General features: G+C 38.0%; 1 protein-coding gene across 1 annotated transcript in view; it reads right to left on the bottom strand.

Annotated features, from left to right (window-relative positions):
• MSH2 (mutS homolog 2) overlaps positions 1 to 14,485 on the bottom strand; it is a 75,707-nt gene that overhangs the window by 27,058 nt on the left and 34,164 nt on the right. Inside the window, exon 8 of the mRNA XM_055329180.1 lies at positions 1,703 to 1,812. Within this exon, the coding sequence (XP_055185155.1) occupies positions 1,703 to 1,812 (110 nt within the window). The remainder of the gene's footprint in view (positions 1 to 1,702; positions 1,813 to 14,485) is intronic.

The raw sequence follows: 14,485 nt of genomic DNA, 5'->3' as shown, positions 1-14,485 counted from the left end.
TCTCTCTCTGTGTTTCTCATGAATAAATAAATAAAATCTTTTTTAAAGATTAAAATGAAAATTTATATTCTGGTATTTTGGTATACCATCATTTTGGCTTTATTGTTGTCCATAGGTATGTATCCAAAGGGCTGATCTATGAGGTCAAAACACATGACAGGAGGGAAGGAAGGCAGGAAGGTGGGAAAGGAATAAATCAAAAGGCATAATATGAAGCAAAAGTATCCAACATTTTATCATCCTGCTGCTTTTTGCAATTATCATAGTAATAGCTAATACCTTGTGTATAATGAAAACTGCTTACTGCAGGAGACAGCTTGTACTGTCTAAGAGAGGAAGGAGAGGAGAGGTCCTATTAGGCAGGACCTCCACATCTCCTGGGCAGGCTGTGAATGTGATGACCCAGATAAAAAGGCAGCTGCATAGGGTCTTCAAAAGATGTGTGTACATTGACAGAAGGGCTACAAACGTTAAGAAACTCTTAAAATTTCTCAATTTATACACACCAACTTTTGGCCAGATGATACCCAGTGATTGCCCTAAAGCACAGCACTTGCAGTAAGCTACAAATTGGTGAAACAGGATTGCACTCCTAACTTATTAGAAGTAATTTGCTTTATTAGCAAGTAGTTCTCCAAGTATGGTCCCCAGACAAGCAGCATCATTTGGGTACATGTGAGAAATGTAAATTTTCTAGCCCTCCCCCAGATGGAAAGAATCTCATTCTTGGGACAGAGCCCAGGAATCTGTTTCAACAAACCCACCAGACAATTCTGGTAACATGCTTACATTTGAGACCCACAATATTAAATAAAGCATGGCAACTTTTAGAAGAATAAAGCTGGCCACAAAGGGCAAAGTCAACTGCAGGATTTCAGCAGAACTAAGCTGAAATGTGACAGCTCATATTTCCTGCATAATCATTTTTGACAGGAAATTCAGTGTAAAAAAATTTAAAGATAATGATTTTTAAAGTCACATATTTGAAAAACACTACATTCAATGGCCCCATATTAAATTTGTTCTATAAACAAACTTTAAACAGAGTAAATTTTACCATTTCATACATTTTGCTTTCAAATTCATTTTCATACAAGGATATTTTCAACTATTTCAGAAACTATTCCCACTTTATATTTATATACAAATTACTGCTTAACATTGTTAAAGACCTGAGAATATAGATCTCTTACACCCTAAATACTCTTCTCAACTAACAAGAAATTTGGACCTCAACAGTATTAGAGTATGGTTAACTTTTTAGTATATAAACAACTATTTAGGAGATACACACATATTCTAACCTCTTCCCCCAGAGACTTCCCTACATGGAAAATAAACCAAGAAGCTGCCATCTCTTGTGTTCCATATTTACCTTTATCTTCTCTTCTTCAGTGATTACAATTTTCCCTCTCTCTTGAAATTAAAACAAAATTCAGATTTCATATGTGAAATCTTTTATTTGTGAGATTTCCTTTAACCAGGCTAGTTATGCCAAACATTTATTTCCTCTGTTAATCCTCTAAACCAGCTGTTATTGTTAAGAAAACAACAAACTTTACCCATCACTTAATCTTACATCCACGGTCTCAAAGATGCCTCTCAAAAATAACATTTTAAGTACTAACAAAGAAATTTGAGAAGTCTTCTGACATGCATTTCAAAAATACTTCGCTGCTGAATTCAAGAGTATATTACATACCTGATCCATATCTAGAGTTGTTTCAATCATTTCCTGAAATTTGGAGAAATCAGAACGAAGATCAATAAGAGGAGTGACAAAAACTGCCAACAATAAACCTTGGTGTTTTCCTAAAAGAAAGCAAAAAATAATAAAATAGTTCTATTTTAAAAAATACAAGGCCACACATCATAAAAATTCATCTGAGATAACAGTATTTGATCCAAAAAAACACAAATAGCACAGCAAGTCTCCAAAGTTACTATTTATTCCCATATTTTAATTCAAATGTGTTTAGTATTTATTTTATAGAAAAGGAGATCATCTGTCACTCAAAGCTTTGTACTAACAAACACTGCCCCTCCCCGTCTGTAATCTCCTTCATACAAAGCATTAGAGATGCAGAAACATGATATTAATTACAATTAAATGAATTGTATTTCTTCATAGATTTAATACCCCTCCAAAAGGATTTAATACCCCAAAGTCAAAGTCATTAAAATAAAATGCCTCTAACTTACCTTATATCCCTAATTTGCATTAATAATACAGTATTCCAATTAACAGAGGTTTAATCAAGCCTAGTATTTACACTGGCAATTTACTTTGATGCTATTTAAGAGCACATGCTGAGCAATTATATGAGAAGGAGTAAGTGAAGCAATGGAGTCTATAGTGTGAAATGCCTGACTACAGACCTGGGTGCCAACCCCAACTCTGCTACCTACTGCTCTGTGATCTGGAGCATGTTACTCTGAGCCCCTTTCCCATGTCATCAGGAGTAATGACATCAGCTACCCAGAAGAGGAATAAGTGAGATAACTCACATAACACTTAATATACTGCTTGACATTTAACAGCTCAGCTATAGTTACTATGTATTGTTATTGGTTACATTGCAAGGATTTCTTTTCCTGATACCTAATTATTCTTTTATAAGAATTGTGCAAGTGATCTCTACCCTACTGCATTTTGCTCCAAAGCAATAGTTCCCAATCTTTTCTAGAAATAATATTAGCTCTTAATTGAGAAAACGATGAAAAGCTACTATGAAGTCAGCAAAATTATTGTAAGAATTCATGTTTTATTAATCACAACAGCATCTACACATATTTAAAAAATAGTACGTATGTGTGAAACATTATTTAGACAGTCTATAAACAACACTTTGCCCACATAATGTCTGTTGTGCTTCAACGCCTGGTTCTTTATTCTGAATTAGCTAGCTCAAATGCTATTGGCAAATAGGGGAATGATGGAAGCAAAGCACAGAGGTGGCACTGATTCACAAATGACTTTTTCCTAGCCCATTAATGTTTTGAAGTGATTAAGGGCAAACTTTTGCATAGTCAAGAGTAAACTTAGCACTATATGAAGACCTCAGAGTAGTTGGCTTAATGGCCAGTGTACTTATCTACCACTATGCTAAGAAAAACAGAAAAGCAGGGTATAGATGAAAAGTACAAAAACATTTGCTGGTGTTTAAAAGAATTTTTTTTTAAACTAAATTCTGTATCCCAGTTCAAATGTTTAACTTTTATGAAATGACCTTTGTTAGAAACAAATACTCTCACAGGGAATCTCAAAGGAGGAACAAGAATCCTAGACTTGAAAGCTGCATGCAACCTTGCTGCAGCTCAAGACTCAATAAGCCCCTTCTGAGCTCACCTGTTCCCTATCCTGCAAACTTTAACATTTTGAATTCTTTCCCGTAACTATAACTTATACTGAGCCCCAGCTGCCAATTTCCAACTAGGTTTTTCTTCTCCAAAAATGGTTATGGTTTTTTAAATTAAAAATAATAGCTTTACTGAAATATAATTCATATACCAAACAACACTCCATTTTAAAATGTACAGTCCGGGGATCCCTGGGTGGCTCAGCAGGTTAGCGCCTGTCTTCGGCCCAGGGCATGATCCTGGATAATGAAGCCTGCTTCTCCCTCTGCCTGTGTCTCTGCCTCTCTCTTTCTATGTGTCTCTCATGAATAAACAAATAAAATCTTTAAAAAAAATGTACAATCCAATTGTTTTCAGTTTATTTACAGATTTGTGTGACCACCACCACAATAAATTTTCAAACACTATCGCTGCCCTCAAAGGGAACCCTATACCCATTAACAGTAACCTACCACCATCCTCCAACCTCCTCCCACTCCTCCAAATCCAGGCAACCTCCAATCCACTCACTCTATCTATAGATTTGCCTATAGTTCACATAAATGGATCATAGGATATTGTCACTGCTTTTTTCACTTTGCATGTTTTTTTTTCTTTTTTAAAGGTTTTATTTATGAATTCATGAGACACACAGAGGAAGAAGCAGGCTCCCCGCGGGGAGCCCCATGTGGGACTCGATCCTGGGACCCCAGGATCATGACCTGAGCCCAAGGCATACGCTCAACCACTGAGCCACCCAGGCGTCCCATAGCATAATGTTTTCAAGGTTCATCCATGTGGCACCATGCATCAGTACTTCATTCCTTTTTATTGACAAATACGTTGCATTATTTAGATATAGATACATTCTATTTATCCATTCATCAAGTGATGAACATCAATTTTTTTCTTTTGTAAACTCCATATTTCACTATCACTGCCTAGAAAGCCCTACACAATCTATTCCAGGGTCTTAACGCAAGGACTACAGAGGTTTAAGTTCAAAGTACTACATAAACACGGAAAAGAAATAAATTCCACCTTCTTTTCTCTACCTTCTCCACCTCTAACTGGAATCTGACATTTCCTTCCATTATTAATGTGCACAATAAACCACAGTAGGACTCCCAGTACCTAGGTCTTTCTCATCAAAATCCCAGATCTATTTTCATATCATATTATAGTTTTGAGATAATTTTAAGTATCATTTAAACTTATTAAGTTCAAAACTTAAGACCTTAGAACTTCACTCATGTTATTTAATGCACTAATAAAAGGATTTTTTAATTTTATTTATTCATGAGAGAGAGAGGTGGAGACACAGGCAGAGAGAGAAGCAGGCTCCATGCAGGGAGCCTGACGTGGGACTCGATCCCGGGTCTCCAGGATCATGCTCTAGGCTGAAGGCAGCGCTAAACCGCTGAGCCACCGGAGCTGCCCGGGATTTATTTCTTTATCAAGAGTTTGTTTTATATTTTGATGTGTGTTTCAATATAATTGGTTTTTCTGCAACTCTGTTTTATGCATTTAAAACCACTATTTTGGATTGGGGTTCATAGGCTTTATTTAGGGTCCACAGAACAAAGTTAAAAACTTCAAACAGGCCTCACCTCTCTGGCCTCTACTCCTAACATGGCCCTTATTCTCTATCTCATGCTTGACCACTCTAGCTTTCCCTCACTCCATCAGCAAATCAAGCCTTAGGCACTTGCACTAGCTGGTCCACTGGCCTCCCCTCAGATCTTAACAGCTGGTTCCTTCTTGTCATTCAAGTTGCGGAACTGAGATAGCAATCCAGGGAAACCATCCTTGACCAACAGATCTAGTGTCTCCCTGGCCCCAGCCAAGTTACTCTATCGTAGCAACATATTTTCTTTATTGTACTTATTACTACTTGAAATTCTTGTTTATTGATTTGCTTATTGTCTGTCTCCCTCTATCCTTCCACTATCACTGACCCTCCATAAGAACAGGAACATTTATCTGTCACATCTATGTTGTACCTTCTAGAACAATGCCTGGAACAAATTAACTATCTGTAGAATGAATGACTTGTTGAAGGAAAGAAGGGACTAGTGATACAATCAATTGCTGGTCACTAGTTTTGATACACACAACACTCATCTAGCAAGCATACCAAAGATGACACAAGGAATTAATTGCTAGCTTCTTAAGTGCATCAAAATGTGAAATATCAAGTAATCAAATAATTAAATAATTTCTGTAGGAACTTCAGATTCATTGCCAGCCACTAAAAGATTATAACTTAAGTTGCTTACAGCATACACAAAAATAAAGTTGGAATGGATTAAAGACCTAACTAAAACATGAAACCATAAAACTCCTAGAAGAAAACACAGGCAGTAATTTCTTTGACATTGGCTATAGCAACATTTTTCTAGAAAGGTCTCTTAAAGTCAGGGAAACAAAAGCAAAAAATCAACCATTGGGACTACACAAAATAAAAAGCTTTTGCAGTGAAGAAACCATCAGCAAAATAAAATGGCAACCTACTGAATGGGAAAAGATATTTGCAAACGATATATCCATTCAGGGGTTAATATCCAAAATATGTAAGAAGAACATATACTACTCAAGACCAAAAAACCAAACAATTCAATTAAAAATGGGCAGAGGGCCCCTCTCTTCCTCGGCACTGCCTGCAGAGGTGGCAGCCATCTATTGCTGAGCATCATGGCTGTCCTCAGACCTCTGGTGAGGCCCAAGATCGTTAAAAAGAGGACCAAGAAGTTCATCCGGCACCAGTCAGACTGATATGTCAAAATTAAGTGCAACTGGCGGAAACCCAAAGGCACTGACAATAGGGTACGCAGAAGATTTTAAGGGCCAGATCTCGATACCCAACATTGGTTACAGGAGCAACAAGAAAACAAAGCACATACTGCCCAGTGGCTTCCAGAAGTTCCTACTCTACAACATCAAGGAACTTGAAGTGCTGCTGATGTGCAACAAGTGAGATGGGTCCCACATCTGGGTTCAGGAGTCAGTCTGCATCTGTGAGCATTTTTGGTAGGGATTCTAGACTTCATAGGATGCATTTGGAAGAGTTGTTATTATTCTCTCAGGAGCTTTAAGAATGCTTCTTGGGGACTTTGAAATGTTTCCTTTGCTAGAGCTGGGTAAGGGAACTTGTCCTGAAAAGTATAGACACCCAAGACCTGGAAAGAGAAGGACTTTGCCTAACAATAAAAACACTGTGGTATAATTAATTAATTAATTAATTGAAAAATGGGCAGAGGACCCAAATAGACATTTTCCCAAACGACGACATACAAATGGCCAACAGACACATGAAAAGATGCTTAATATCATTAATCATCACACAAACCAAAAGCACAATATCATCTTATACCTGCTGAATGGCTAGAATAAATAAGACAAGCAATAATGTTAGTGAGGATGTGGAGAAAAAGGAACCATTACACACTGTTGGTGGGAATGTAAACTAGTGCAGCCACTGTGGAAAACAGTATGGAGGCTCCTCAAAAAATTAAAAATAAAAATATTCTTTGATCCAGTAATTCCACTACTGGGTATTTTTTTTACCCAAAGAAAACAAAAACACTAATGTGAAAAGATACATGCACCTCTATGTTTACTGCATCATTCACAATAGCCAAGATATGGATGCAACCCAAGTGTCCATTGACAGGTGAATGAATAAAGATGTGGTACACACACAGCATTATCACTCAGTCATAAAAAAAAAAAGGGATAATATCGTGCTATTTGTAACAACATGGATGGACCTAGAGAGTATTATGCTAAGTGAAATAAGTCAGACTGAGAAAAACAAATACCATACAACTTCACTTATATGTGGAATCTAAAAAAAAACAAATGAATAAACAAGCAAAAAGCAGAAACAGACTCACAAATACAGAGAACTGATGGTTGCCAGAGGGGTAGGGAGTGGGGTGATGGGTAAAATGGGTTAAAGGGAGTAGGATACAGAGGTGTCCAGCTGTGGAATGAAATATACAGCACAGGGAATTACAGTCAATGTTACTGTTTAATAGTGTTTATGGTGACAGATGGGAGCTACACTTGTGGTGAGCACAGCATAACAGAGTGCTGAATTACTATCCGTACACCTGAAACTCCTGGATCACTGTATGTCAACCGTACTCAAATAAAACATTTTTAAATTAAAAGAAAACAACTATGAGACTAAGTTCAATGAGCAAGTAACACTAAAGTCAAAATAAACTACAGGACAGTTCTGGACAAGAGATATGAGGGGCCTCCTTCTACATGCCCTCCTGACACTGACCTTAGATCCAAAGTCTGGCACTACTCACAAGTCTGCTAAATCAGGCTATTCAAATAGACCATGACTGAGAAAATCAACCTGAAGTCTAAATTAATTATAAAGTTGAGGGATCCTTGGGTGGCGCAGCGGTTTAGCGCCTGCCTTTGGCCCAGGGCACGATCCTGGAGACCTGGGATCGAATCCCACGTCGGGCTCCCAGTGCATGGAGCCTGCTTCTCCCTCTGCCTGTGTCTCTGCCTCTCTCTCTCATTCTGTGTGACTATCATAAATAAATAAAAATTTTAAAAAAAAATTTAATTATAAAGTTGACATTAACATTTTATTCTATTAAGTATTAATAGATAAACGGTAAACAGTAATCCAAAGACATGAGTTTCAATTAACAAAGATTTAAACAATTTATTCTATATCTCCATTCCCTTGACTAATTTTACATAAATTCTTTGTATTAATTTCAATCTCAAAGTTTTATTAAGCATCATTAAACTTTACCTGACTTCTTTAATGAATTTATGAAATGGATTTAAACGTCCACGTAAGGGATCCCTGGGTGGCGCAGCGGTTTGGCACCTGCCTTTGGACCAGGGCGCAATCCTGGAGACCCGGGATTGAATCCCACATCGGGCTCCCAGTACATGGAGCCTGCTTCTCCCTCTGCCTGTGTCTCTGCCTCCCTCCCTCTCTCTCTCTCTCTCTCTCTCTCTGACTATCATAAATAAAAAAAAATAAAGTCCACGTAATAAAAAAATAAAGTAAAAACATAAAAGTCCACGTAAGTGGAAACAATGACGGCAAGATACTGCTAATGAAAGTTTAAGTATTCACAAAATATGAGACCGGAGCCAAAAAATTCCAAAATTAAACAAAGAAGCCAACAGAAGTAGAAGTGCAGGTAAATCATGGTAAAATGTCTAAATGATTAAAAGGCTGCGAATGATGACCTTGGGCACAAGGCCATCTCTGCTCTTCCTTCACTACTGTCAGCCACTCTGGAGCATGGGCCTCTCATCCTTCACTCATCCTCTCGTCTGTTTCTCCAGCCACATCATTCCTTTTACTGGGGACAGTCACTTGTCTCAGCCCCCCCATTTTTGCAAGCAATACCTTCTTTGATGCCACCTCTCATTTTCCTTTATTACTACTGTCATTTTGACAAAATTCTACATTTTTTCCCCTATAATGACTTTTTCTCCTGATTCCACTGATTATTTATGAGTATCATTTTACAATTGTGCTAGCAGTCCCTATGAGATAATAGAAAACACACTGGTAGAAAAAGAAAAAAGAAAAGAAAACACACTGGTCTCTGCCCCCAGTTCCTGGCACAGAGTTTCTATAACCCTTGTAATTTCTTCAATGTGAAGAGTATTAGGAGCAACTCGTTTGACGCTAGAGGTGCCTGACTGGCTCAGTAGGTAAAGCATACAACTCTTAATCGCGGGGTTGTGAATTTGGGCCCGAAGTTGGGGTAGAGTTTACCTAAAATAAAAAAAAAAGAGTGACTTCTAAGTGGGCTCCTTGGATGAGGGATGGTCACCAGAAAGACCAAACCATGACTGTAAGCTTGGAATTTTTAGGTCCATCCCTTCATCCTCCAGAGATAGGAGAGGGCTAGAAATGTAGCTAATCATGCCTACATGAAGAAGCCTTCATAAAATTCTAATAACAGGGAGTTCACAGAGGTTCCAAGTTGAGTAAATGCAACCCAAATCAAAGACAGACTCCTGACCCTCCCAGACCTGGTCCTATGTGTCTCTGCATCTGGCTATTCATCTGTCACCTTTGATGAAACTGGTAATAAATGTGTTTGCCTGAGTTCTGTGAGCTGCTCTAGCAAATCAATCAAATCCAAGGAGTGGGTATCACAGGAACCTTCAATCCATAGGCAAGTGGTCAGAAGCACAGGTGATAACCCCTGCTCGCAAAAGGCTTCTTGTGAGACTAGCCCTTAACCTGTGGAATCTGCTACAATTTCCAGATAGATAATGTCAGAGCTGAGTTAGTTACATTGTAGGATACCCAGCTGATGTCTCAGAAAATTGAAGCAAAGGGAAAAGCTCTACACATGTGGTGATAGAAGTATAGCGTTCTGTGTGAGAGCAAACCGGAAACACAGGAAAAAAATTCACAGGAGGAAAAGACAGGAATAAAACTGAGTTTTCCTTTACTGTCCCAACTTCGTACGATTATTTTTCCTTTCTCTCACCCATCAGTTATTATAGCAATTTCCTCATTTTATCTTTTGGTATACATTCTTGGGCCAATAATCTACATCTCTGTCCTTCCATCCAAATAATCTCACACCCAGATCCCACTAAATATTCCCAACAAGATATACCAACCACTAAAACATACCAACTAATCACCATAATAAAAAGCAAATTGTGTTGGTGAGGATAGAAAGAAATTTTCTTATAAATCTTGTGACTGGAACTAAAAACAAGTACAACCTTCTTGGAAAATAACTTGTCAATAAACAATCATTTGCTATTAAAATGCAGAGCAGACCACTCTGATTCTACAGGTCAGTGGAAGCAATTAATGCGTTCTGAACCGAAGGGGAAGAAATGATATGATCAGATGAGCTAGGAAACATTACTATGGGTTCCCTGAGGAGGAGGTATAAATCATAAGAGGAAACTAGCAAATGTGAGGCTTTTAAGAAATAATTAAACAGAAACCTGGTTAATTGGATATGGGAAGAGGGAAAAGTTATGTGCCTCAGAATGATGGCCATTAAAATAAAATTTATCAATAAAATAAAATAAAATATAGAGGAGTTGTTTCAAGAACTATCAGAAATTTGCCCTAAATGCATATAATATAATACCATTATTTGGGGCAGCCCGGGTTGCGCAGCGGTTTAGCGCTGCCTGCAGCCCAGGGTGTGATCCTGGAGACCCGGGATCGAGTCCCACATCGGGCTCCTTGCATGGAGCCTGCTTCTCCCTCTGCCTGTGTCTCTGCCTCTCTCTCTGTGTGTGTCTCTCATGAATAAATAAATAAAATTAAAAAAAAATACCATTATTTGAGGTTTTGCCTCAACTTTTTAATTTTAAAAGCTACAAGGAATAAGGGAAGCCAAATATATTTTTCAAGTAACTATTTCTTGGGACGCCTGGGTGGCTCAGCAGTTTAGCGCCACCTTCGGTCCAGGGTGTGATCCTGGGGACCCAGGATCAAGTCCTGCGTCGGGCTCCCTACATGGAGCCTGCTTCTTCCTCTGCCTGTGTCTCTGCCTCTCTCTGTGTCTCTCATGAAAAATAAATAAAATCTTTAAAAAATAATATTTCTTATAAGAAATGATTTAGAGTAGAGCTTCTAGTACTCAATGCAAATCTGCTTTCTAGACTGTTGCTGCCCTCTGCTGTCTCTGAACTTATTTTAATTTTTTTCAGGAATAATGTTAATATAACTTCAAACCTAGACTTAATCAAAACCCCAAAACACAGTAAGAATATACTCAATTTCTAGCAATATACTAATACGCTAAAATTTAAGAATTTTTGAGAGACAGTGTATGTGGGCATGGGGAGGGGAGAGGTGGAGAGGGAGAGGAAACTCTCAAACAGGCTCCACACCCAGCACATAGCTGGCTTGGAGCTTAATCTCACAACCCTGAGATCATGATGACCTGCGCCGAAAACCAAGAGTTTGATGTTTAACCAACTGAATCACCCAGTCTCCCCTAAAAAGAATTTTTTAAAATCATGATTCTGCTTTTAAGAACAGTATATTTGGTTTATTTCCCTCAGAATTTAGCCTCGGTTTTAGCTTTGTCCATGGAATCAGTAGGCTAAAGAGCTATGCTGAACTCAGCCAAATGCCCCTCCCCCCTTTTTAAAGATTTTATTTTTAGGGCTGCCCGGGTAGCTCAGTTTGTGTACCTTCGGCTCAGGTCATGATCTTCTGCTTCTGCTTCTCCCTCTCCTCTGCCCTTCCCTTGCTCATGGTCTCTCTCGTTCTTTCTCAAATAAATAAAAATTTTCAACAAATAAATACATCTTTAAAAATTTTTATTTTTAAGCAATCTCTACACCCAATCTGGGGCACAAACTCACAACCCCAAAATCAAGAGTTGCATGCTCCACTGAGCCAGCCAGGAGACTCCATTTTGTTCATTTTTAAGAAAAAATTCAGGTTAGGTTCCTAATGACTACGGCACACTTGGAGTCTCCAATGTTTTTTTTCTTTTGGGCTCCATCCCTGAACTGTAGGACCATGACCCTGAGCTGAAGGCAGACAACCGATTGAGCCTCCCACCCAGGTGCCCCCTTCAACATTTCTTGTAGAAAGAAAATAACCTAGCTCTTAGCACCATAACGTCTGGGAACAGTCTTCCTCCTCTAATATTCTCTAGGCTGGGTGACTACAAATTCCATAAAGCAAACATCAGTTGCCAAAATGATAATGTGAAGCTTTTGATTTAGATAATGTTATGTTCTCTCACGGGTATATATTAACTATAACCCCAAAAAAGTAGGAAATTATTGATTTATTGTAAAATTCTCAAGTACACTGAGCCACACACATATGCAGAAGGAAGAAAGCCAAGCTACTCTTAAGCCCAATTCCTAACTTCTGTGTTTATTCCAGAGAATAAGAAAGAGTCTCCAAAGAATATGCACATCAGTATTTTTTACCCTTTCTCGTGGGGGGAGGAGGGTTTACATATGCTGTTGAATATCTGATGAAAGTTACAGATCTTCTCCCAGTAAAAATACAAACACACAAAATCTTGTATAAAAAATCCCAGCTTTAAAAAAAAAAAAAAAATTCCCAGCTTTAAAGTTACTGGTACTGAATGAAAAAAGGGCCAAAACAGAACTGGGGTGGAAGACTCTTAATGTGAAAGCAAAATATAGAAAGATTCAGCAATTCTACTTCTGGGTATATATCTAAAAGAAACAAAATCATTATCTCAAAGAGATCTGTACTCCCTTATTCACTGCCTATACTTGTAATTGCCAAGACATGGAAACAACCTAAGTGTCCCCTGGCTAATAAATGAATAAAGAAAATGTGATACAAACACACACACACACACAGACACACACAGAGGAATATTAGTCATAAAAAAGGAAATCCTGCCATTTGTGACAACCTGTTAGACCATGAAGGCATTATGCTAAGTAAAAGAAGTCAGGCAGAGAAAGTCACTTATGGTCTCCTTATATGTAGAGTCTAATAAAACTAATCTCAACAAAATAGAAAAAAAATGGTGGTTGTCAGCAGCTGGGAGTTGGCAAATGGGGAAGGTGGTCAAAAGGTAAAAACTCTCAGTTCTAAGATTTAAGTTCTGAGGATGTAATGTACAGCAGGGTGACCTATAGTTAAAATTACTGTATTGTATATTTGAAAGCTCTTAAGAGATTAGATCTTAAAAGTTCTCAACATAAGAAAAAAAAATATGTGAGTTGACAGGTGTTAACTGAGTCAACTGTAATTACTTCCAATACATACATCTTTCAAATCACAATGTTGCACACCTAGAGCTATACAATGTTATATGTTAGTTATAGCTCCATAAAACTGGAAGGAAGGGCAAGCCCAGGTGGCTCAGCGGTTTAGCACCGCCTTCGGCCCAGGGCGTGATCCTTGGAGACCCAGGATCAAGTGCCACGTCGGGCTCCCTGCATGGAGCCTGCTTCTCCCTCTGCCTGTGTCTCTGCCTCTCTCTCTGCCTCTCTCTGTCTCTCATGAATAAATAAATAAAATCTTAAAAAAAAAAAAAATCTAACTCAGCAGTGAAAGCTGAGAATATAATGACTAGAATGTGCTTGTTGGATTTAGCAACAATAAGTAACTCAGCAAATGCCATTTCAGTGTTGTGGTCAGGGCTGGAAGGCAGCTGAGCAAACAGGAGATGGAAATGTAGGCTTTCAGAAATTTGGCTGGGAACGGATAGTGAAAAAGAGGTGCAGGTACAAGAGGACACAGGGCCAAGGATGCTTTTCTTTCTTTTTTTTCACTATGGGAAGGAAGAGATGTAGGAGAGAAAAAGTTTAAAACAGCTGATGTAAGTGGATAAGAGTGAATTAATTGTTTTGAAAGCCTACTTCCATGATAATCTGATTATTATACTCCTAATACTGGTCAATCACCTTGTGCTCCCAGTTGATCCTACTAGAATAGGGCCAGAGGATATATGGAATCAGAAAAGTGCAGCAGTGAAAGATCTTCTTTTATTGGATAAGGAAATGGAAGCACAGGGAGGGTAAATGGCTGCCTAAGCCACACTAAAGAAATATGGGCACAGGAAAGATTTAAGACCCATTTTCTTTAATACCACTTTAGTAGAACAAATGCAAGGGCTTTTAAGTGTCATCAGCCTCAAGAAGAGCCTTGGTTAGAAGGGGAATACTCTTTATACAGAGTGGTTCTTTAAGATAAGCGCTAAAGATGTCTTTCACACTTTGCTAGATAATTAAGGGAAGAGGCTACCATAAAATTAAAATTAAACCTATGCTTATTTTATATCCTGTCATCAGAGAGGTGAGTTTTTTAAAGTCTGTCTACAGAAAAAGCTTTCTCATAATACTGAAAGGTTTAACAGTTCTAAGGGATGGTGACTTTTAACTTGAAACTTAAAATGTTTTACATATTGGATCTATAACTTCCTAAGTTTCTGCAACAGTTAAGTAATTATATTCACTTAAAAACTATGCTTGTAAATAAACTATTGGGACTTCATCAAGATAAGAAGCTTTTGCACAGCAAAGGATACAGTCAACAAAACTAAAAGACAACCTACAGAATGGAAGAAGATATTTGCAAATAACATATCAGATAAAGGGCTAGTTTCCAAAATCTATAAAGAACTTATTAAACTCAACAGCAAAGAAACAAACA

Source organism: Nyctereutes procyonoides, unplaced genomic scaffold (assembly GCF_905146905.1).
Source record: "Nyctereutes procyonoides isolate TBG_1078 unplaced genomic scaffold, NYPRO_anot_genome, whole genome shotgun sequence".
Lineage (NCBI taxonomy): Eukaryota > Metazoa > Chordata > Mammalia > Carnivora > Canidae > Nyctereutes > Nyctereutes procyonoides.
Note: the sequence above shows the minus strand (reverse complement) of the source record. Positions and strands in the feature narration are given on the sequence as shown.